This window comes from Anolis sagrei, chromosome 1, assembly GCF_037176765.1.
Source record: "Anolis sagrei isolate rAnoSag1 chromosome 1, rAnoSag1.mat, whole genome shotgun sequence".
Taxonomy (NCBI): Eukaryota; Metazoa; Chordata; class Lepidosauria; order Squamata; family Dactyloidae; genus Anolis; species Anolis sagrei.
This window is the reverse complement of record NC_090021.1, coordinates 76,925,918-76,948,952: the sequence shown is the minus strand read 5'-3', so window position 1 is coordinate 76,948,952 and position 23,035 is coordinate 76,925,918. Positions and strand designations below refer to the sequence as shown.

At 39.7% G+C, this 23,035-nt stretch overlaps 1 protein-coding gene across 6 annotated transcripts in view; it reads left to right on the top strand.

Moving 5' to 3' along the window:
• Window positions 1-23,035, top strand: part of ADGRG6 (adhesion G protein-coupled receptor G6) — a 117,975-nt gene that overhangs the window by 5,681 nt on the left and 89,259 nt on the right. For all 6 annotated transcript variants that reach the window (XM_060753479.2, XM_067466326.1, XM_060753478.2 and 3 more), the window contains exon 2: window positions 5,563-5,663. In XM_060753479.2, coding sequence (XP_060609462.1) covers window positions 5,563-5,663 — 101 coding nt within the window. The remainder of the gene's footprint in view (window positions 1-5,562; window positions 5,664-23,035) is intronic.

Here is a 23,035-nt window from a genome sequence, read left to right as displayed (position 1 = left end):
AAACCAGCACCTTGAATTGGGTCCGGTAGCAAATCGGCAGCCAGTGGAGCTGGGACAACAAGGGCGTTGTGTGCTCCCTGCCACCCGCTCCAGTTAGTAACATGGCTGCCGCGCGCTGAACCAGCTGAAGCTTCCGGGCCGTCTTCAAGGGCAGCCCCACGTAGAGAGCGTTGCAGTAGTCCAGGCGGGATGTGACAAGAGCGTGTACCACCGTGGCCAAGTCAGACTTCCCGAGATACGGAATATATATCCCTGTAGTGTTTTTGTCAATGTTTTGAAGTACACAGGGGCCTGATCAGCTTACATCAGCTGATTCACAAAGGACTGGTGAGCGAATGGTGTACTTTAAGCGGGCGTTAGGCTGCACAACCAGAAACTGTTAGACTGTAGAAAATTGAATTAGTAAACTAGAAATTGTTTATAGGTGTTTGTTTATAAGATGGGCTTTTTAAAAAATCTTATAGTTATGTACATGTAAGGTAATTTCACAATATGTTGGACATAGCTGAAGGTTGGGGAAAGTGAAGTATCCCCAGTGCATTGTTGGTGTCAGGAGGAAGTCCAGGTGTGTCAGGGGGCTTCCAATCCAGAAAAAAAGTTTGGGACGTCTGTTTGAGTGTCTTTGTTCTGTAGGTCTTTGCTTAGATTTTGAAGAATTTTCAATCGATTTTTGTAACTCATGTTGTGTTCGTCTCATCAATATTTTTGGGGAGTGTGGATTCCCTCTGATTATAGCATAAAGAGATTGTTGATGAAAGAAGAGTCTAAGCCTGTATGGGAGAAAAAGAGAATGGGAGACAATGTACATAAATTTGTAAATTTTGTCTTTAGCACTGGAGAGTTCCAAGCACATGCTGAATTTTGAATGATCATATAAGGAAAACATAACCAAATCAAACTTTTCAGTAAGTGCAAGGATTCAGGACAAAACAGTTTCTCTCTTTTCCCCTAGTTATATAATGGATTCCATTTTTATTATGTTTTCTGAATTTGTTATGTTTGGTAAGGCATGTGCTAAAATTATACAAATGGAATAAAATCAGAATAGTTCCTAGTATCTCTCATCTGTTTTTCAAGGTTGTATAGTGTTGCTTAAAGTAAACTCTACTGAATGTGATAGCATAGCTCACATTTTGTTATTTATTGTGAAGGGAACTATTTTCACCTTCAGCTGAGCTCAGTAATGTAACTGTAGAATAATAATTGGAATAACTACATGTGTTCACTTAGACTTGGTCTGCTATGATAATTGGATGCAAATAATTAGCCTGTACTTGGTGCTCAAGGATGATAACTGGACTTTCTTATGTTGTGCTCACGAGTGTTTCACTATTATCTATACAGAAAGGGAACTAAGGCTAAAAGAGATGTGGACAAAATTCTACACCTCATAAAGGTATCACCATATTTATATATTTACCAAGTATTGATTACAGCCTCTGGGATTTCCTTTTAGCAATACTGTCATTGCAGTTCCCCTGAGCAATAGGACAATAATTTTGTTGTATTCCAATCTGGTTATTTTAGGGTATCTGTCTTCATCAAAGAGCTTTTTATGTTTCAGAATCTCAAGCAGTGTATCTTCAACTCTACTAAAAGTTCAATTTCCTCCATGTCAGAGATTTAAGCTACTGTTAAGTTGGTAGTTTATAATAACCCTCAATAAAGAAAAATGTATTTTACAATCAGCTACTTAGTTGAGTATGAAGAATAAGAACTAGTAAACTTAACTAGCAAAAAGAATTATCCTGGGGTGCTATACAATTGGGAATAACCCTTGTCAACAATCACAATCTTCCATTCCTTTCTTGCCCTTTAAAGCAGGGTTTGGGTAACCGCTTCCTGTCATTAGGATCTTTTGGGAGAATGACAAATGGTAAAATATCTCCAAAGTAATACATCTCCAAAGTAGCTCAAAGTGTACTTACAGTTTTAAAAAACAGGATTTAAAAGAAGTGCTAAATACTTCAACATCACACACACCACAACCTATTCAAAAAGTAAATTGCTTTCCTGGAGATTTCTCAGATAAGGATTTTCTCCCTTTTCCTTTTTGCAAGAAAAGGAAGAGTCAGGTAATCTGGAAATATCAAAAACATCCTTGGGATAATACATGTGGCCACCAGTCATGTATTTCCCCCTTTTGCTTTAAAAGAGTTTGTTTGGGTAGATAAACTTTTCATGTTGTTATCTAAGTGTCAGTAAGTTATAACAGATGTATTTTTGTAAAATCCAGGGAGATATTTCCTCTGACTGATAGGGGAGGGCAGGAATCTAAAACCAAAGAGAAGGTGGTTTCCTTTCACACATTTCCAAGCCATTTCTATGAATGATTTTTGTGCTAAACATTGCAGTTCTTGTGAATGTGCAGAATCAAAGGTATTCCCTGGAACCTTGCATTCATATTTTTGTTTTTTTTGTGTGTGTGTTTTGGAAGCTTCTCCTTCTCACTCAACAATATTCTCATCACTCTACAGTGCTAAAAAGAGTGTTATTCCAGTATTCTTCAGTGACACTTTCTAGCAATTTGAGAATGGAATACTAGGAATACTGCCATGAAGGCAGTTCCATCTTGCCTCCAGTGTATTTATATTGTATTTACATTTTACTTGTAAGTCCCCCTTTACTTGTAAGTCCCCCTGCTCTGAGTCCCCTTCGTGGTGAGAAGGGCGGCATATAAATGCCATAAATAAATAAATAAATAAATAGTTAATTTTTTGAAATTATTAAGCCTGCCTTAGTTATTATATAACACACTTAGTGAATACATACTTTTTATTGCAGCTTTGTATTTCCTTCATTCTCTTGCACAGTCTTAAACATAAACTGCTATGTTTAATTTAGACTCTATTACTAGGGCTAACCCTACTATTAGACTCAGCGAGGCAATTGCCTCAAGCAACAGGGAGCTGGGGTGTTAAGTTTGCCACTTCTTACTCCATCGTCTTGGAGCCCCTGCCATTCTGAATCTATGTTGGGACAAGGGGCCTTCACATTATACAATTACAGTGCTACAATTCCATTTTTAGCCCTGCCCCAAATTCCATCCTTGATTGTTTTTTGCCATTCTCATCAGTGCCCAATTTCAAATATGCTATAACCATGGGAACTCTGCCTTACCATCTCCTCCTTGGGTGCAGAGTAGTAACAATCATGTTATCATCGGCAATAAAAAAAAACATGTTGGAGACAAAGAGGATATGAATGCTTACCCCAAACACCACAGAACACCACAACCAAGCAGGAGGCAAAAATAAAACACATCTTGGGACATCTATCTTCACCATCCACCCCATTTTCAAGAACTGTAGAAGAAGCAGTAACTTAGTGGATATAAAGAGGCAGAAAGCAAATCTGTGTACCACTACACCTGACCCAGTCAGGAGGAATCCTACATGGACTAATACTGCTTTGGCTAACTGACCACTGACCCATTCCCATTCTAGCTATTTCTGTTGAAGTCATCTTCGATGGGTAGGCTTTCAATATGTTAGGCTGCCCTGGGCCATACCTGGGAGATTGCATCATAATTGGGAATTTCATGGTAAAAGGATGATCCTTTCCCCCTTCAGAACCAGGAACCTAAATGAACAGGCAGTGGTAGGGCATTGCCCTGAGGTCATTAAGCTGCCTCTGCTTCCCTCTCAATCTCTTCCCAAGGCCAACAGAAGTTAGAGCATGCTGGAATAAAGGCAAGAAATACTTACTTTTATTTTCTGAGCAAAACAAACAAACAAAACCCCACATACAGCAATATGAGGGTCACATTCAAGATGGATAGATGAATGCCAACCATTCACTCTGGCTCCTGTGCATTGGGCTGTGTCTTGACAAATTCCATTTTAGAGAAAAAAAACACTTCACTTTTTATGTAACTGTTAATAATAATGTTTTAAATTGTTTTTAATGACTGTTTTATTTACTATTTTAAATGGTTGTTAAATTGTTGTTATATCTGTTATAATTGTTTTGTTCATTGTGGCATCAAATTGTTGCCAGTATAAGCCGCTCAGAGTCCCCCCTCGGGCTTGAGAAGGGCGGGGTAGAAATGTTGGAAATAAATAAATAAAATAAATTAAGAGAGTGTGCATCATTGTGGCAACTTGCCTTTAGCAGGTAGTTAAGCCCATAAAGGAACATTGTGGGTGCAGTTGCTAGTTACATGATGGACCTGCCTTCTAGATTACTTGGGTGGGACATGAGATGTTTGAAAAACAGCCTGAGGGAAAGAATGGAAGAAATAGGAAAATAGATGGTGATCTGAGCAGCTTAAATTGTGTCTGATAGACCACAGAACCTTTCTCAGTACACAATTATAGCACTACCATTTCACTTCAGTGGCTATAGATATATGCTTTGGAATCCTGGGCTTTGTATTTTGCTGAGCTACTAAATCTCTCTGTCTGAGAATTCTCAACACATCTCCCTAAACTGCCAATCCCAGGAAACTTGGAAGTTAAGTTGGTATAATAGCACTGTAATTCTGTAGAACTTTGTCATTCTGTATATGGTGAGTTTGGGGGGAAAAAACCCATAATGATAAAAGCTTTCAAATTTCAAATAAAATAAAGAAAACATACTGCAACAGAACAGTATAAAAATTATAAACCTTTTTTTAAAGCCGTTTTTTACGCAGTACCTTTGTTAAACAGTTCTCTTTTTGCTTAAGCATATTGTCATCAAACGCCCCAAGAACACAACATTGGATATTACTGAAAACCTGTTGAGAAAATACCTGTTCCTAGTTGCTGGTGGCGCAATGGGTTAAACCCTTGTGCCAGCAGAACTGCTGATTGAGAGGTCAGCGGTTCGACTCCAGAGAGAGAGGGTTGAGCTCCCTTTTTCAGTTCCAGCCTCCCACAAGGATGATAAAACATCAAAACATCCAGGCATCCCCTGGGCAACATCCTTGCAGACAGCCAATTCTCTCACAACAGAAGTGACTTGCAGTTTCTCAAGTCACTCCTGACATGAAAAAAGTTGTGAGATAGTGTTTCTCTCTCTAGCATCCTTCCTATTTGAGATATGCAGGGAAGACTTTTTCATGAAGTACTTTTACCTGTTAAGTGATAAGATGAAAAAGAGACTTCTTTGCTGTGGCTTCCTTAAGAATCCAAAATTCAGATGCATAACTTAAAGCAGCACCAGAATTTCAGTCCTTCTGGTTCTTTTTGATCAGGCATTCAAAATCCTTGTTTCTTTTATTATATCAGCTGCCTCTCAATTTGTTGTAGTTGTAATTTTATTGTGTTAATAACTGTTCATAGTTATACTTACTTTATATCTCCTGGTTATTTCTTAGGGTGCAGCAAATTACACATATCTATAATAAGTACATAAATTAACAATAATGGCTGCCAGTTATATGACTGGGAAATCATTCATCTCACTGGCAAGACCTCAATTGTTGTGTGGCGCATTCAAGGGAGAACACGTGAGAAAAGGTGCTGATATTTATTATTGGTTGTATTGGTAAGAGTATGATCAGAACACACTAAAACCTCTGCACAAAGAGAAAACACATTTTAAATGTTCTCAAACTTGTAATTCTTTCTTCTGTAGGATGTCTTACGAGAGCCAAGTGTGGTGGTGCTATCAGTGGAAATGGAAGCTGCATTTGCTATTCCTGTTTGCTCTCTATCTTCTGTGTGTACAGTGTTCAGGTAAGGAAGAAGGTTTATTCTCATATTCTGTTGAAAATTCATCTAGTAAAGTTGTATTAAAAACATCCCATAATTGTTTTTATCTTAGTTTGGAGTTAATTTTAATGACATTGGTAAGGAGAGCAATTGATGATGATTGGAAGTCTCAGTATGCTATTGTAGAAGTGCATACATGTACAAGTAATTTGATTGAAATAGCACCGTTGCTTTGGGAATGATTTTCAAAAGGCAGTTTTTTTTACAAGGCCTTTAATGCTGAATCAAGATAGCACACAGTTCCTTTTTACTATTTAAAATATAATACTGGCAAGACCTTTCCCTTTTAGTTTGCAAGCCTTTATGCTGTGGGGAAATTGTAATGTCTTGCCAATTTTACATTACTTTTAAAATCTTGAATTCCATGTCAACCCTATATAAACCCTATATAAATATAGAGGGAGTTAGTTAATGGCAGCAGAAAGGATCATGGTGCATTCCTCTAAAGATGTAAATTATAATTCTTCAACAGTTACAGCATGAAAAATTGTTTTAAAATTGTGATGAAGAGCTGGTATTAAAAAAAACAAGAATAGATATCAGGGAGAGAATGAGATGAAACTTAATAAAAAAACAGAACGCCTACAAATAGTTTCAGAGAAACATTTCATGATCTCATATGAATAAATAAATTGATAAATTAGTATAGAGGCACTAATAATTAACAAAAAAAAACCATGCAGACAAATCCAAGCTTAGTCCCAGGTTCCTTAAATTCCAACCACACACACACACACACTGCATACCACCCCTCAGTTTGAAATGTGGAGTGGTGTGAATTCAGAGGTGAATTCAGAGGCCATAACACTGGATAGCATGAAATGCTGCTTCAGATGGCAGATGCTGAGTTGTGGCAAGTAACAACAAAGAAATGGAGGAGAGAGTTATGTGTATGTCCCATTCAAGCTACCCTGGGTCTCCTAAACTACTGTTATGACCTTACATGCCAAGGACATGGTCTATGGCTAATACAATAAACAATTCATTCAGTTGGTCAGTTGATATATACAGGTATATACATGCCAAGTAGGATGCTGTTTTTTTGCCAATGCCATTGAGGTCCAGAAGCTGGGAGACAGCAGAGAAAACCATGGGGCGGCATCCCTGGATTCCTCCCTCTTCCACTCCAGCTTCTTCTATGAGGAGTTAGTGTATACCCAACTCCTTTGGGCTCCACTTTTCGGGGCTGCTGGCACACTGCAAACACAGAGCCCAACAGAGTCCCACTGGAAATAGCCCTGTGTCATTTGATGGGTTCTGGAGGACTCCATGCAGGTAGCATGGAGAAGAGCAAAAAAGACTCCATGTAAGAAGGTTGTTAGATACAGTTACCAGTCTGATTGACTTACGTACATCATGCAGACAGAAAGGCCATGCTGACCTTTGTTTTAAGCAACAAGGCATCTTTGGTTGACTTTGTGTCTCTCCACCATCCCACAACATCTGCACTATGTTAGAAGCAGCAGAAACCAGTCATGGCAGAAAGTGCCTATAGATGAAAAAAAATCTGAATTAATTGAATGCACATACCCAAATCACTCTGCTGAAGCTTAAAAGGAAAACTCCCATACCCACATGTTTCCTTGAAAGTAGTCTAACCACGGTAAGAGACACTTTCTAATTTCCATTTAGTAAGCTTTTGAAATATGTTTGTAAAAAAATCAACATGAAAAGTAGGGTGCAGTGGGAGAGAACGAACACAATTCCAGACCATCTGCCGATTAATGGATAGTTCACTGTTTATACTGGTTAGAAAAACTTAATTTCTTGCTCTTCACAATATGATTTCATTTTTAAGCCGAAGAATTGAATCTGGTTTCCTCTCTTGAAAATATAGGTGAATAAATGTATGGATGCAGAGCACTAATTGTACACACTACACACCATTCCAAACTGCTCAGCAGGAAAACAACTTTACCTTTGACCTTTGCACTTTTACCCATACTGAAAAATCCCATGGACTATATCGGGAATTTTAAAGCAATTTTAAAAAACCAATAGCAATTAACTATTATTATAAAGATTCTTGAAGTATTTTTTTCTTTTTTAAAACACAAAGAAAACATTGAAAGGGGAAATGTGGAGAAAGTTCATTTCTTATATTAAATGTTAACAATGAGTTGGGGTGTATGGTATTTCCAAGAGTGCTCTTCCAAAAAATAATGAAAACCATATGAAACACTGTATAGGCTTCAAATGTACTATAATAAATAATAATTATTAGTATTATTTATTTTTATATAAAATATGTAAGAAGATTTTTTTAAAGCATTCGTATTTAAAGCAAGGAAAAGGAATGAATTGTTTCATGACATCTCTGTTGTTAAGTTTCTGTTAATGTTTACTGCATTTACTTGCTAGATATGTAGTACTATATTCATTAAATACTGGCAAGGTTCAATATAACAGTTGTCATGTTTTGCTGATTTACTGTTGCATTGGGATTTTGTTGAAACAATCATACTTGATTACAAGGCAGTTGCAAAAAAAAAGAGAGAGAGAGAGAGAAGGACTGTGTGAATGTTTATGTGCAACACAACTTTCAAAGCTCTCACAATTTTGCCCCAATATAAATAATAGAACAATCAGTAGTAAACAATAATAACTAAAAACAAAGGCAAGAATAGCAGGAAAGGTGAGCCAATGGTAGCAGCTAGGTAGGAAAAACCACTCCACAGAACATCAGAAGAAAATTAGGGAAGAAGTGGGATAAAGATTTCCAAGATCTAGATTTTGTTGAAAAGGCAGGAGAAATATGACCACTGTAATTGATTTACTTTCATTTTAAAATCCTATATTTTCAATGATTGCAAAGTACTCTGTTTGAAGTGTTCAGAACCAGCAACTGTAGCAATGCTCAGTGCCTGGAGTATTGCCTAGCATTAAAGACCAACTATAATGGATTTTGAACCACCTGCACTGACTTCCAGTTTGTCTCCAAGCTCAATTCAAGGTTCTGGTTTTGAGCTAGATAGTCCTTTTGGACTGGGGCCAAGATAGCTAAAAAAAGTCTTCCCCTCCTCCATCTATGAGCTGTCCTGAAATTTGAGATCGTGAGTAGAGCAATGTTGTGTGTCCTGCTTACACTGAAAGGTTGCTGATGAGTATACAGAAGGGGGCTTTCTAAGAAGCAGCATCTCACTTTTGGAACTTGTTCCCAAAGAAAATAATGCTGATTCCGTTTCAGTTGGGCTTATAGCCATTAGTTTAAAAGATGTTTTGGCTGAACTTTAGTTAAACTTGTTTTTAACACTGGTTATTTAAAATTGCTTTAATATGTTCTTAACTAATACTCTTTATATCTCCTGTATATCTCTTTTGCGGGGAGTCACGATAGCAAGGAAGCAATCAACAAAACCTAACTAACTAAATACTTTGGAGAGAGCTCACGAGTTGCCTGCTACTTAAGTTTTGTCAGTTGTTACTTTTATCAAACTGTTGGTGGCCTACAAATCCCAACAAGTGTGCATTTGCTGGCATTCTTGAATTTTATACTTAAGTAAGAGCCAAAGATCCTATCAGTGAATAATCATAATAAATAATTACAGCACTTTTCATCTTTCATCCTTGGGCTACAAAAAGAGAACATTCAGAATGTAGCACTCAATGCAGTCGCTTGTAATTTATAGAACTAAAAGAAATGAAATTGATTATATAACAGTGTTACTAATGCTTGGTCAAAATATACTATGGAGTCACTGAGGTGTATATATTATCAAGATGCATTTTTCTTTGAGCTTGTAAACATTAAAAATAGTTTAAATAATGCTTTTGTGTTTTAGTAATAGGAACATAACTAAAAATTACTGGAAATAGTGTATTGCTTTCAAAATTTTGTAGCATATTTTGAGAATTTGCATCCTTTTTTGAGGGAATTATTTTGTCTTTTGGCTCCTTTAAGTAAGAGGTTTGATTGACATTTAATTTCCATCTCCATTTTGAACAGAAAACTGTATTTTTATTTATTTTATTTATTTATTTGCTTTTCTTCTATACCGCATATATCAGCCTTACGGCGACTCTATGCGGTTTACAGTGCGATTAATAACAATTACAATAAATAGGACATAACATACACAAACATATAACAGATAATCATCTACGCCTGAGTGAAATCAGATCTCGTTCTCATAATCCTTTAGCCGTTCCTTGTTCAATAATGCCGTCATTGTGAGTTTAATTGCATTGTTGACCGAATGCCTGTTCGTAGAGCCACGTCTTGGTCCTCCTCCGGAACGTTAACAGCGAAGGGGCCTGCCTGATGTCCACGGGTAGGGCATTCCATAGCCGAGGGGCCACCACCGAGAAGGCCCTGTCTCTCGTCCCCGCCAACCGCGCTTGTGACGCTGGCGGGACCGAGAGCAGGGCCTCCCCGGACGATCTTAACGTCCTTGCCGGCTCATAGGAGGAGATGCGTTCGGAGAGGTAGGTGGGGCCGGAACCGTTTAGGGCTTTATAGGCTAAAGCCAGCACCTTGAATTGTGCCCGGTAGCGAATTGGCAGCCAGTGGAGCTGGCTCAACAGAGGAGTGGTATGCTCCCTGAGAGCCGCTCCCGTTAACAACCTGGCTGCCGAACGCTGGACCATCTGAAGCTTCCGGGCAGTCTTCACGGGCAACCCCACGTAGAGCGCGTTGCAGTAATCTATACGGGATGTGACAAGAGCGTGGACTACCGTGGCCAAGTCAGACTTCCCAAGATACGGGCGCAGCTGGCGCACAAGTTTTAATTGTGCAAATGCTCCCCTGGAAACCGCTGAAACCTGGGGTTCCAAGCTTAGCGAAGAATCCAGGGTCACACCCAAGCTGCGAACCTGCGTCTTCAGGGGGAGTGCGACCCCGTCCAACACAGGCCATAACCCTATACCCTGTTCGGCCTTGCGACTGACCAGGAGTACCTCTGTCTTGTCTGGATTAAGTTTCAATTTGTTAGCCCTCATCCAGTCCGACACAGCGGCCAAGCACCGGTTCAGGACCTGAACAGCCTCCTTAGTAGTGGGTGGAAAGGAGTGACAGAGTTGGACGTCATCTGCGTACAGATAACACCGCACCCCGAAACTCCGGATGATCTCTCCCAACGGCTTCATGTAGATGTTAAACAACATGGGGGACAATATCGAACCCTGCGGGACCCCACAAGTCAATGGTTGTGAGGACGAGCAGTTGTCCCCCAGTAACACCTTCTGGGTGCGATCCTCTAGGAAGGACCTGAGCCACTGTAAAACAGTGCCCCCCAGGCCCATTCCCGCGAGGCGCCCCAGAAGGATACCGTGGTCGACGGTATCGAAGGCCGCTGAGAGGTCCAGCAGAACCAACAGGGACACACTCCCCCTGTCTAGCTCACGCCGGAGATCATCCACTAAGGCGACCAAGGCTGTCTCGGTACCATGTCCCGGCCTGAAACCAGACTGTGCCGGATCCAGATAATCAGTGTCTACCAAGAATGCCTGGAGTTGTGAGGCCACCACACGTTCCAGGACTTTGCCCAAGAAGGGGAGATTGGAAACAGGCCGATAGTTGACGAATTGAGTGGGGTCCAGTGATGGTTTTTTCAACAGCGGTTTTATTACAGCTTGTTTTAAGCTGGCTGGAATTTTGCCTTCCCGAAGGGAGGCATTAACCACCACCTTCACCCACTCGGCCAATCCCCCTCTGGCCTCCTTTAGAAGCCAGGATGGGCAGGGGTCTAGGATGCATGTGGTTGCTCTCATTCCTCCAAGCACCTTGTCCACATCCTCAGGTTTCACCAATTGAAACGAATCCAACAAAATCGGACAGACAGGTGCTCTTGTTACATCCTCAGAGACCGCCGTTAACGTGGTATCCAGGTCCGAGCGGATCAAAGCGACTTTGTCCGCGAAGAACCGAGCAAATGCTTCACAGCGGGCCGTCGAGTTGTCAGGGCTCCCATCCGGAGTGGTGGGGGTTAATAGGCCTCTGACAACTCGAAACAGCTCAGCCGGACGGTTCTTTGCGGACGCAATATTGGAGGCAAAGAAAGATTTCTTTGCCGCCTTTATTGCCACGGCATATGCCCTTAATAGGGCAACAAACCGTGCTCGATTTGACTCGCTCGGGTCTGAACGCCACACGCGCTCTAGTCTCCTCTTTTTTCGCTTCATTGCTGCCAGCTCCTCGGTGAACCAAGGAGCTGGTTTAGCTCGGCTACTTGAGAGGGGACGTTCCGGAGCGATCGTGTCTATTGCCCTAGTCATCTCCCCGTTCCAGAGGGACACCAGGGCATCAACAGGATCACCAACCGAGGCGGCGGGAAAATCCCCAAGAGCCATCAGGAATCCATTCGGATCCATAAGTCTCCTGGGGTGGACCAACTTAGTGGGTCCCCCACCTCTGCAGAGGTTAGGAGGTGCAGTAAGTCTAAAGCTGACCAGATGGTGGTCGGTCCATGGCAACGGAGAGATGGATAACTCCTCAACCCCGCCCCCTTGCTCCCATCCCTGGCAGAAAACCAAGTCCAGTGTGTGTCCAGCACTGTGGGTGGGGCCAGTTACTCGTTGGGACAGCCCCATGGTTGCCATGGAAGACATGAAGTCCTGAGCTGCTCCAACTAGGGTAGTCTCGGCGTGTACATTGAAGTCCCCCAGCACAAGAAGCCGTTGGGACTCCAATGCCAGGCTCGAGACCACCCCTGCTAGCTCAGGTAGGGAGACTGTAGTGCAGCGAGGTGGGCGGTACACTAACAGAATCCCTATTCTGTCCCGGTCACCCACCTTCAGGTGGACACATTCAAAATGAGTTGACTGCGGGATGGGGCCTCTGGTCAGTGGGATTGAATTTTTATAGACTACCGCTACTCCGCCTCCCCGCCCTCCAGGTCTCGACTGGTGCTGTACGGAGAACCCTGGTGGGCAAAGCTGGGTCAAATTTACTCCTCCGGCTTCGTCCAACCAGGTCTCCGTAATGCACGCCAGATCTGCCCGTTCCTCCAGAATTAGATCCTGGATGAAAGATGTTTTACCGTTGACAGATCTGGCGTTCAACAGCACCATCTTCAACCCAGAGGGACCGCCGTCCTGGGTACACCCATTTACCTTGTCAGGAGACCAATTACAAGTTGTTAAATTTTTTGGATTTCTTTTTCTCTCCCTAGGCCGAATTTGGGTTGTTAATTTTCTATCCCTTTTAAGCCGAATTGATGGTCTCCCTTTCCCGCATCTCCGCCTCCCCGTTATAGTTTCTATGGGAACCCCTCGGCCAATGGAATGTCCCCCTCCATCCATGTTGCACCTCAAGATTGTGGTCCTATCCCATAACTCCTTCCCGGTTGTTACCTCTACTGGTCCCACCTTTTGCCGACCTACCTCCTTCCAGTTTAATCCTGGCTCTGTTCTGATGTTACTATGATTTTCCCCCCCACTCCACCCTCTATCCCCTTTCCAGTTTGCTAGCAGTATTATTAGCAAATACCATAGGGTGAGGGTCGACATGGGTATTCAAGTAAACAGGAAGTAAAGTGCAAGGTTAACGTTCCAAAGTTCTTAAATGCTAACGTTATTAAGGACTAAAGTGCAGTAGTGTGGTGCAATAGAGTTAAAGTGCACAAGTTTTAAAGTGCAATTCCACTAATGGGTAAAGTGCAAGTGGATGGAGGTTAGCAGCGTTTAGCAAGACAGTTGTAATTGCTACGATAACAATGCGGCTGTTATAACACTTCACAAGGAATATTGGATAAGGATAGCCCTAAAGGCTCCAGATCTGATATTAAGTATTTTTAATCATTCATTTATATTTTTTTCCATTTTACAACATGCAAAGGTTTTATATAAGTTTGTTTGCTCTTGCCATGAATGATTGTAAATTTTCAGGTCAAAAAGAAAATGATTTTTTTCATCTTAATGTTGGCATATGTGAGAGAGCATACACCCTTGGAACTGCATTTTCACATTTTTGGAGAAACTCTAACATCTTTCCCAAAGTATTCATATTCATAACATATGTTGCTTTCAAGGAAAAAAATCCATTGAATTTGTTCTTTTCTCTTTCTGTGACTTTTTCGTGGTCCTACATTAACCATTCAGTGTAATTTAATCATCTAGTACTTTGTTCTCCATACTACAAGTGTTTACTGAAAAGAGAGCTTGCTTAAAATGTTACCGTTATACTCAGAATTTAGCCCTTATTTTAAATAACTAAATCTGACTTTTTAGATCACATTGTCAGCAGAAAGGCATGATAAGACACCAAAAAACTCTCTTTACTTTATGATTAATTCAGCTTGATATGAAAGCACACTACAACTGGAATAGATTTGTCAAGAAGCCAGTGCTGACTAGGTTTAACTGGTTGTATATGGATATACATATACTTATGGGGAAACAAATTAACATTGTCTTATGTATGCCCCGTAGTCCTATGAGACTGTGCTACCCATTAACATGTCAAAGCAATTGTAAAAGTGGTACATAGGCTTCTATTACTCATTTCATAGGAGGAATTGATAATATCCATTTATTCATTGAAATGTGCTTTGGTTAGTTCTTAACATGAATCTGGTAGCCTTCTTTTAATCTCTTAAGTCTGAAAAGTGTAAAGTAATATTCACTTAATTTCAAGACCACCTCACCACTAAATATTGCCCTCAAGGCAAATAATGGAAATGCAAATACAGGGAACCCCCAAGTTACAAATAAGGTAGGTTCTATAGGTTTGTGCTTAAGCTGAATTTCTGTGTAAGTCGGAAAGGTACATTTTTAAGTAGCTACACACACACACTTAAACTTTGGATAGCATAGGAAAGGGTTAACAGTCTTGTGGTGTTTGTTGTGCTCCCTGTGCCCCTGTTCAGAAGATTTCACTTCACTTTCTGTCCCTGTGATAATAGGATTTTGAAAAATGTGTCTTATTGTGGAAACAAGAATTGGTGATAACGCTTCAGTGGAGACACTTTTTCCCCATGATAACTCTCTCCAAGAGTGAATTTCCCTTCCAAGGGTAGATTTCCATCATTTCCTGTTGTCTCACCCCAGGTCTTAACTAAGGGTCATATGTAAGTCAGATGCTTGAAACTGCCTATATAAAAATATAACAAACAGAAATACATCCATTCAAATTTTCAGTTAAGAAGACATCCAATGAATACATATCCCTCTTTTAAAAAAGAAGAAAGAATAAGTAGCAATTAATTAAATCAAATTCAGCCATACAGGAAAGTGTTATCAGATAAATTCTGGAAATTATTTCCTCAGTTTTAAACTAAAATAGTGGCCATTTGGGCTTTAGAAAATCGAAGAAAGTAACTCCTCTGTATTGCATGCATTGCCCCACTGAAGGCATAAAAATAATGAGTGTTGTCCCCTTTATGGAGAAATCTATAGAGTAGTGGCAGGAAACCTTTGGCTTTTCAGAAATGCTATCCTTGTACAGTATTTCATCAGTGCTTCTAATTCCTGCCACTTAAGTATCACAGTATATTCCAGAGCCTTTTAAATTTCTGACTAGACTAGCATCTTTTTTTACTTGGGTGACAGTCTGAAGCAGACTTAGAATGTGTACCTAAGACATGGCAAAATTTCCTTATATCCTATAGAGAGAATTTGTAAAGAAGAAAAAAACTTCTAAAATTTGATTTGACAAGTCAAACCCCAACAATCTCAAAATATATATTATATGCCAGCCTATGTTCTGAACATATGACTCATTCATTTCTTTCTAATGTTTTGTTTCTGATGCCAGTTATTTTGTTCTCTATTTTTGAACTCAAAAACATCCTTGAGGGCTACATTTTTTTTGCAGGCAACACTTTCCTCTCTTTGACAAGCCCACCTCTGGTTTCTTGCATCAAATGGGGGTTCCAAGCTAGAAGATGACTGTGGGTGTCCAGACAGCACTAAATCATTGGTTTTATACAGGAGCAAAAAATCTTGGGACTTCAGACCTCTTGGTCCCAGGATTTCTGCCTCCATTGACCAGACTTGATGGTTTGTTGCAAGATTTAGACTAGGTTTCCAAGATGGCCATAGCGGAACTTCCACTAAAAATTTTGGTGTTGTTGTTTTGTTTGTTTGTTTTTTTAAAAAAAACCCAAGATGCGGATATGCGAATATGTGGAGAATCACTACATCAAATCACTGCAAAATTTCAATTCTGTGTCCTGGCCAGAGAAACTGTGCCCTCCAGATATTTCATTAAGTATCTGCTACACAAACAATCTTTATGGGGTCAGCACTGCACAATCAAACAGGAACACACACTTTCAAGCCAGGAACATAACTTTGTCATTATTGACACTTTTTAGAGCCTGGCTGCCTGGCCATCTGCCAGGCAGATTTTGTTGTGTACTTGTGGCATCAACAACAGAGTACTGTTTCTGGGTTTTACATGACTGTTTCTAATTGCACTTCTTGTGAAAAGATGTACAACATTGACTAGGGGGCACAACTTCATCCTTGCCAGAGAAAATGTGCCCTCCACATGTTTAATGAAGTTTCTAGCACACACACACAAAGTTTTTGCCTTCTACCCAAGTGTCACCTTCTTTTTAGTAACCGATGAATCAGGACCAAACTTCTAAAACGTGGGAACAATCCTAGATTTAAAAAAATGCCTTGATTTTCGATTGCAGGGACATGTAGACATTCGAAGATGCGGACATTTGGCTCAAAACTACAATATTCCGGAACCTGGAAATATCACGTTTTTTGCTTTTTGTTGCGATTACTTCTGTGTTTACAGGGAATGGTGTCTTGTCATCCTCCCGTTTGCTGAGGAAGCTCCTGGGATAAAGGTACTGTCTGAACAGGCCCTGCCATTCTCTAGTAGGAACAGGGTGCTTTGAGACTTCTAGCAGTAGTTAATTATAGAACATTAGGCTGCCACCTAGAAAGTAAAATTTATGAGATATGGGGTAAGCACCAAAATTAATTGGTATGAAAGAGTATTATTAACAGGGTTTTAAAAGTCCTTCATTCAAAGTGCACTTCACATAAATCAACTATTTATTTATATAAATCAAGAGATGACAGCATCTCTCAACAAGGCTGGTTAGTTTTTGAAGCACCTGCTGAAAGTATGCTCTGTTACATAAAGGGAAACACATATCTATTTGTTCTGTAAAAGGAATGAGGAAATTTTGTTTGTCTTTTAAATTAGTGTATTTCTTGTCACCGTGCAGTCTGGAAGTTTCACTACTGAATGGACGTAGTTCTCCTGTACTATTAGAAGTGCATAGATATTACTTCCAGGCATGGCAAGAAAAAAGTTCAGCCAGAAAATGGCAATTGTCAGGGTCAGGTGTATCACTCTTTTCCTTAATTAAAATGTGTTAACACATTGGATGACTTTTTTCAAAATGTACATCAAGCAGTTGCTGCAGCTGTTACACAGACAATGAATAAACTTCTGGATTAACATGCTTTACTTGACAGTATCTCTGTAATTTCTGATTTTGTATTGTTTCGCTGTCTTTGAATAGCAGTTCCCTTCTTTTAGATCTTAAGCTTGTGAACAAATGAAGCACATTTTCTCAAATGTCCAAAAGGAGCACAGTATAAATGATGACAAGTTTGTGAGGAAGGATCAGTAGGACTAAAATGAGGCTAGCTTATACTGAGGCTAGCTTATACCGAGCAAGCACGGCTATTAGCCGTGCTTGCTCTTTGCTATTCCAGATGTTTCAACCCACATTACCCCAAAGTCCAAGCCTACATGACCAGTGATAAGGAATTATGAGTGTTGTATGGTGGAATATCTGGAGAGAGAGACAAATGTTTGTTGTGTCACTAATGTGCAACCATTCCCCATCCAATGATTACTGGCTGTAGTTTCTCAGTGGATCTTTGGTGTTTATAGACTGAATACTAGGTGTGTAGATGTCAACAGCATTATTATTATTATTATTATTATTAGTGTTCAACTTGTGATTTTGTGATACAAAATCCAGCATATATATCTCATTTGCTGTGACATACTGTGTTTTTGTGTCAGTAAAATATCATTATTATTATTATTATTATTAATAATAATAATAACAACTCCTGCTCATTTACGGCTTTCTAAAAATATTTTATTTGCTAGTCTGAAACGGAAAAATGAGGCAGACTAATCTTTCAGTATGAACCAGTAAGGCCTGTATTATGTGCTTATTTCAGTACTCTCATTTGATGCATTCCAGGGGGCCATTTAATTGGCCTTTTATTGTCAATTTCCTTAATGTATACTTCTTGAATGAAACGTGAGGAAATATTAAGTTGTCCTTTTCTGAATGTTATAGATAAGCTCTGATTTTTTTAAAATGTACATTAAGGGGAAGCATACTAAAAATGTAAACATAGTGAATACATACCACTATGATGTACTTATTATATATGCTAGTGAAAATGACATTAAATGGTTCTAAAAATATCACCCAATGCAAAGATGGGATAGAACCAGGGGCGGCTCGTCCATTACGTGAAGTAAGTGGTCGCAGAACACTTTTTTTGCCAGGGACGCAGAGGCGCCTCTGTAAATGCCCCTCGACCGCCACCTCTGGATAGAACAAATGTAAGATTGGAAAAATGAGAAACTGGGAGAAACCAAATTGACAGATTGGTGTCCATTTATGACCTCAAGTGTTTCAAACTGAATGTGTGGAAGAGTTAAATAAGGTTTAATACTGATAAGCTGAGATTCAATTCCTGTTTTGTAAACTTCCCTCTTGTGATTTCAATCCCTTTTCATGGCAATTTAGAGATATTCTTCATTGAAGGCATTTGTATACCATGCAAGTAGACTTTCTAATCTTTTTATTCTTGGTGTCTGAGAATATAGTTTTTGTCTTTTGTTTATGTGGAAAATAAAATCTCGAGTCACTGCAACAGTTTCATTTTCCAAGCTGGGACATACTGTGCATTCAGTCTTTCTGCTCAGGGTCTGGATTAGCTACATATATTAAATTAATTCCTATGACTTTTTTTGTTTGCAAAGGAAAAAGTCTACTTCATAAAAAATGTTGCTGTCCTATCCTATTTCTATTCTGCTCAGCAGGAAAAAATACCATGTGCCAGAACTATGGGCACGTGAACAGAGAAGCAGACATTGGAATGTGATTTCTGTTTTTTTCCATTGTAATGGTTGGAGTACCTTTTATCTCTGTATTGGCTGGTCAAGGGAAAGGTGCTTACCAGTGTATCAGTAGATTTAGTTTCACAGATCAGAATCTTTGGAAGCCTGTATAGTAGGGCACAGAACAGCAAGACTGGGAACAAGGGGAAATTGTTAAATATTAAAAGAAGAGGTAATATTTAACCTGCTCCTTCAATAGAGATATAGTAATGATGAAGAACATTTTGAGTTTGCAGATAAAGGTAGACATTTGGGATTGAGAGACTAAATGGACTACCTGGCAATGTTGATCCCATCACTATTCACATAAACTAATGAAGGAAGTTATACCAGGTTTTTAAGAACATTAATGTCTTTTTTTCCCCCAGAAGATCACTTGGACCTTAATACTTACATACCTCCTATGAGTATTGGTGGGCCACTGGATGCGGAAACCCTAAGGAAGAGGCTGTACTTATGGGTTGAATTTTGAAAGTAGAAGGTCGCACCAAAATGTAGTAGTAATATCGAACAATATAGGCAGAAGAATACTGCAATCAAGTCCTGCATTGATAGATGTTTGGAACCTTTGGGACAATGCATATATAACACATTTAGATACTGTTCCATTATCAGACCAAAAGGGGGCACTAGAGAGAGAAGGACATTTCATTTTATGGAGGGGCGTGGGTTGAAGGAGTAAAATCATTTCAATCTTTTTTCCTATTATTTCCCCCACCCATGCCCATTGCGGAAACAACCCTCATGTATGAAAGTGGGGAGGGGAAATAACCAGCAAAAATGGGAGAAATGGTTTTCCTCCTTTAAACCCCCCTCCCAAAATGGACTATTCTATATCTAGCACCCCTCCGCCTAGATAATGGAACAGTATCCAAATTTAATACTGCATTTTTTCAATTGTAAGATGCCATCAATTGTAATATGCGCACTTATTTCAGTACAAATAGGAAATATTTATTTATTTATTTATTTATTTACCACATTCACAGTGTTCCCTCACTTATCGCAGTGGTTCCATTCCAGGACTACCCGCGATAAGTGAGGAGACTTCCCGGAGGATGGGCTGAAGGGAAGCAGTGCTGCCAACCATGTCCTTGTTGAAGTGGTGACTCCCTCTCTCAATCACTTGGGGAGGAAGCCTCGCCTTGTCTGACCCGAAGGGAAGAAAGAACTTCGGCAGGAAGTGAGAGGGAGGGATGCTTGGACTCGTCTCTGCCGCCACTGTGGAAAGTTCTTGTATTTCACTTTCTGTGTCTCCCTCTATGTTTCAGCTTGTATCAGTATGTCTTATGTAAGGGGTATGGCTTATATTGGGCAAATGCTTTGAAATCTTGCTATGGTTTATTTTAAGAGTATGTCTTATTTTGGGGAAAACACAGTACTTAAAATCACAGAGTCCAAAAGCATATTCTGAGATACATTCCAATTGTAACTTGCATTGTTCATTATTGCACTGAGAGGTCATTGCTGCACTGGGAATCATTGTGCAAATGCTTGGTCCCACAACAATGTCATCACTTTCTTCCTGAAGATCACGAGAGAGGGAGCTGATCGAGGAGATTTATTTATTCATATGAAAAAACACCTGCGATTCTAAGACTTTTAAAAGATGTTTATATTCGGGGTGCATCTTAGAATAAAATACACTATATAATTTCCTCTGTTGTTAAATATATAGAGAGAATGTACATGCAGTTGTGTTTGCAGTATTCTGTTATAGCAGGCCCCATAAAATCCAGAGAAGAGGTATACTTAGTTCACACTTCCATTCTAAATCACATTCTATCTTCTTAGCTACAGTCACTGCAGATATATGGTTGTGCACATCTGTAGACATTTTTTTACATAGTATGTGAATGGCAAATTCTACATGATTCTGAAATGACCATAGCATAGGTTTCTAATTTTAAGGAAATACCATTAATGTTAAAAGGGAAAGGAAGCTGTATTTCCAATTCTATTCCTCAATTTCTACTTTCTCTCTACCCACACAATCACTAGAAAATGTTCCAAAATTATCTTATATTACAAAAACTACAGAAGGATAGTAGGAAGATAGAAATGCAGTTAATTTAATCATGACTAATGACGCATGACCACAGCCTTTCAGTGTTTTTATTTGTTCTTGTCTATGAACTCAGTTCAGGATGAGTGTTTGACTGGCTGATGCAGTGCTCTAGGAACAGAGTTGGTTTTGTTCAAATACATGCCCTGACTGCTCAGTGCTCCTATTCTCCTTATTAATGGTGCAATGACAAGCTCATACTTTTGGGCTGAAGTCATCTTTTATCATGAAGTGATTAGGTGGAGAGAAAGAGCTCATGGCTTAACTTACTTTAGAAGAATTTGTGGCAAATGACAAGACTCATATAGTTTGCTTCTTATAATGGTATATATGGTACACTGGTATTCTCTTCTACATCCAGAAGATGTAATTTGTCACTACATATCAGTCCTTTGGTGCGTTTTAAAATGTTTAGATACATGTTATGTATGAAGTTGTACAGAATACTTTTGAAGAGCTTTTGCTGTTACTGAGAAGCTCTGACTAGTCACCATTTTAAAATATTCTTCGCAAACCTCAAATGTTCATTTTGCCTAGGAACAAAGGGCAGAAAAGAGCTTAACAACAGCTAGGATAAGAACTTGGTAATAAGTTCTTCCTGACCTCAAATTTAAGTGAAATCTCTGGAAATGATTACTATAGGCATGTGAAAATATGGAATACCTCTCTGATTATTATTATCTTCATCATCATCATCATCATCATCATCATCATCATCGTGCCAGGAGTGACTTGAGAAACTGCAAGTTGCTTCTGGTGTGAGAGAATTGGCCTTCTGCAAGGATGTTGCCCAGGGGACGCCCGGATGTTTTGATGTTTTATCATGGTTGTGGGAGGCTTCTCTAATTCCCCCGCAATGGGGAGCAGGAGGGAGCTCCTCCACACTCTCCCCGGGTTCAAACCTGCGACCTGTCGGTCTTCAGTCCTGCTGGTGCAAGGGTTTAACTCATTGCACTACTAGGGGCTCCACCTTTCTAATGCTGAAATAAGAATCTGTAATACAAACATCATAGTTATGTTATGTTATGTTTTGAGGCCTTGGCACATTTTGAGTTTGCAGATAAAGGAACTGTGACTACTAAACTCATATACTTGCTGTTACCACAAATGTTGCAGCACATTCAGTTCTACTAACAGTTTAAGTAACAGGAAATAAGTTTTATGCAAGTGTACTGGAAATGACTAATTGATGTAATGTTGCAGATAATTCAAGTGACTTAAAGGGTTATAATGTGGAAGAGACATCTATATACATAATAAAATTTAAAATATGTATGTGTATATGTGGCTGAGGTGTCCACTTACACAGACAAGCTCCTGCCTCCACAAACAGCTATAGCTCCCACTGCTCAGAAGACACCAATGACCCTCCCTCCAATGACATTGCAGGTTATAGTGAGTGCCAGGAACATGTCAAAGAGCCCCGCCAATGTCCTCCACAAACACCATTCACCAAGTGAAGGCTTTCATTTGGGGACAATTTCATCCACAACCAGGAAAACTGTGACCTCCTCCGATGATAGACCTGTATGAAACTTGGCACACAGAACTCCCATGACTAACTCAACCTACTGGAGAGGTTTGATGGGACTGACTCACCATATTGGGAGTTGTTGTTTACCCTACAGACAGTGAACACACTGAACCCCACCCATGATGTATCCAAACTTGTCCAACATAACTAACTGTATGTACTGATGGAGTCTCTCAGGGTTAACCTGGCACGATGCCAGTTGTAGTTAATCCACAACCTTATGCATTTTGTACAATTTTTTAAAATGACTTTTTCAAATAACCCGGGCAACCTCGCATACCCAAGCTAATACTCAAATAAATGATAAATGAGGCTAGTGGCAAAGGAGCAAATCTGTGATGTTTCTGTCATTTCACTAATGCAACTTTCCAAAGTTTAGGGTAGCACACACATCCTTGGTGAACTTTGGAAGATTCTATATTTCCTCTTTCCCCTATTTCAGAATGGTATTTCTGGACATATATAGGGACTATTAAGTTCAGTAGTTCAGTGCTTCCTGGTGATGTTTGATTCAGTATTTCATAGTGGTATGGGATAAGCAAGTGCTGCAATTTCAGTAATCCTCACTACTGACTAAAGGTTTTCTTTTCCTACTCTCACTAACATCACTGTGAAAAGCACTGAACAAGTGCTGACCTGCTTTGAAGCAGCAGCAATAAACCCAATTTTATTAGACT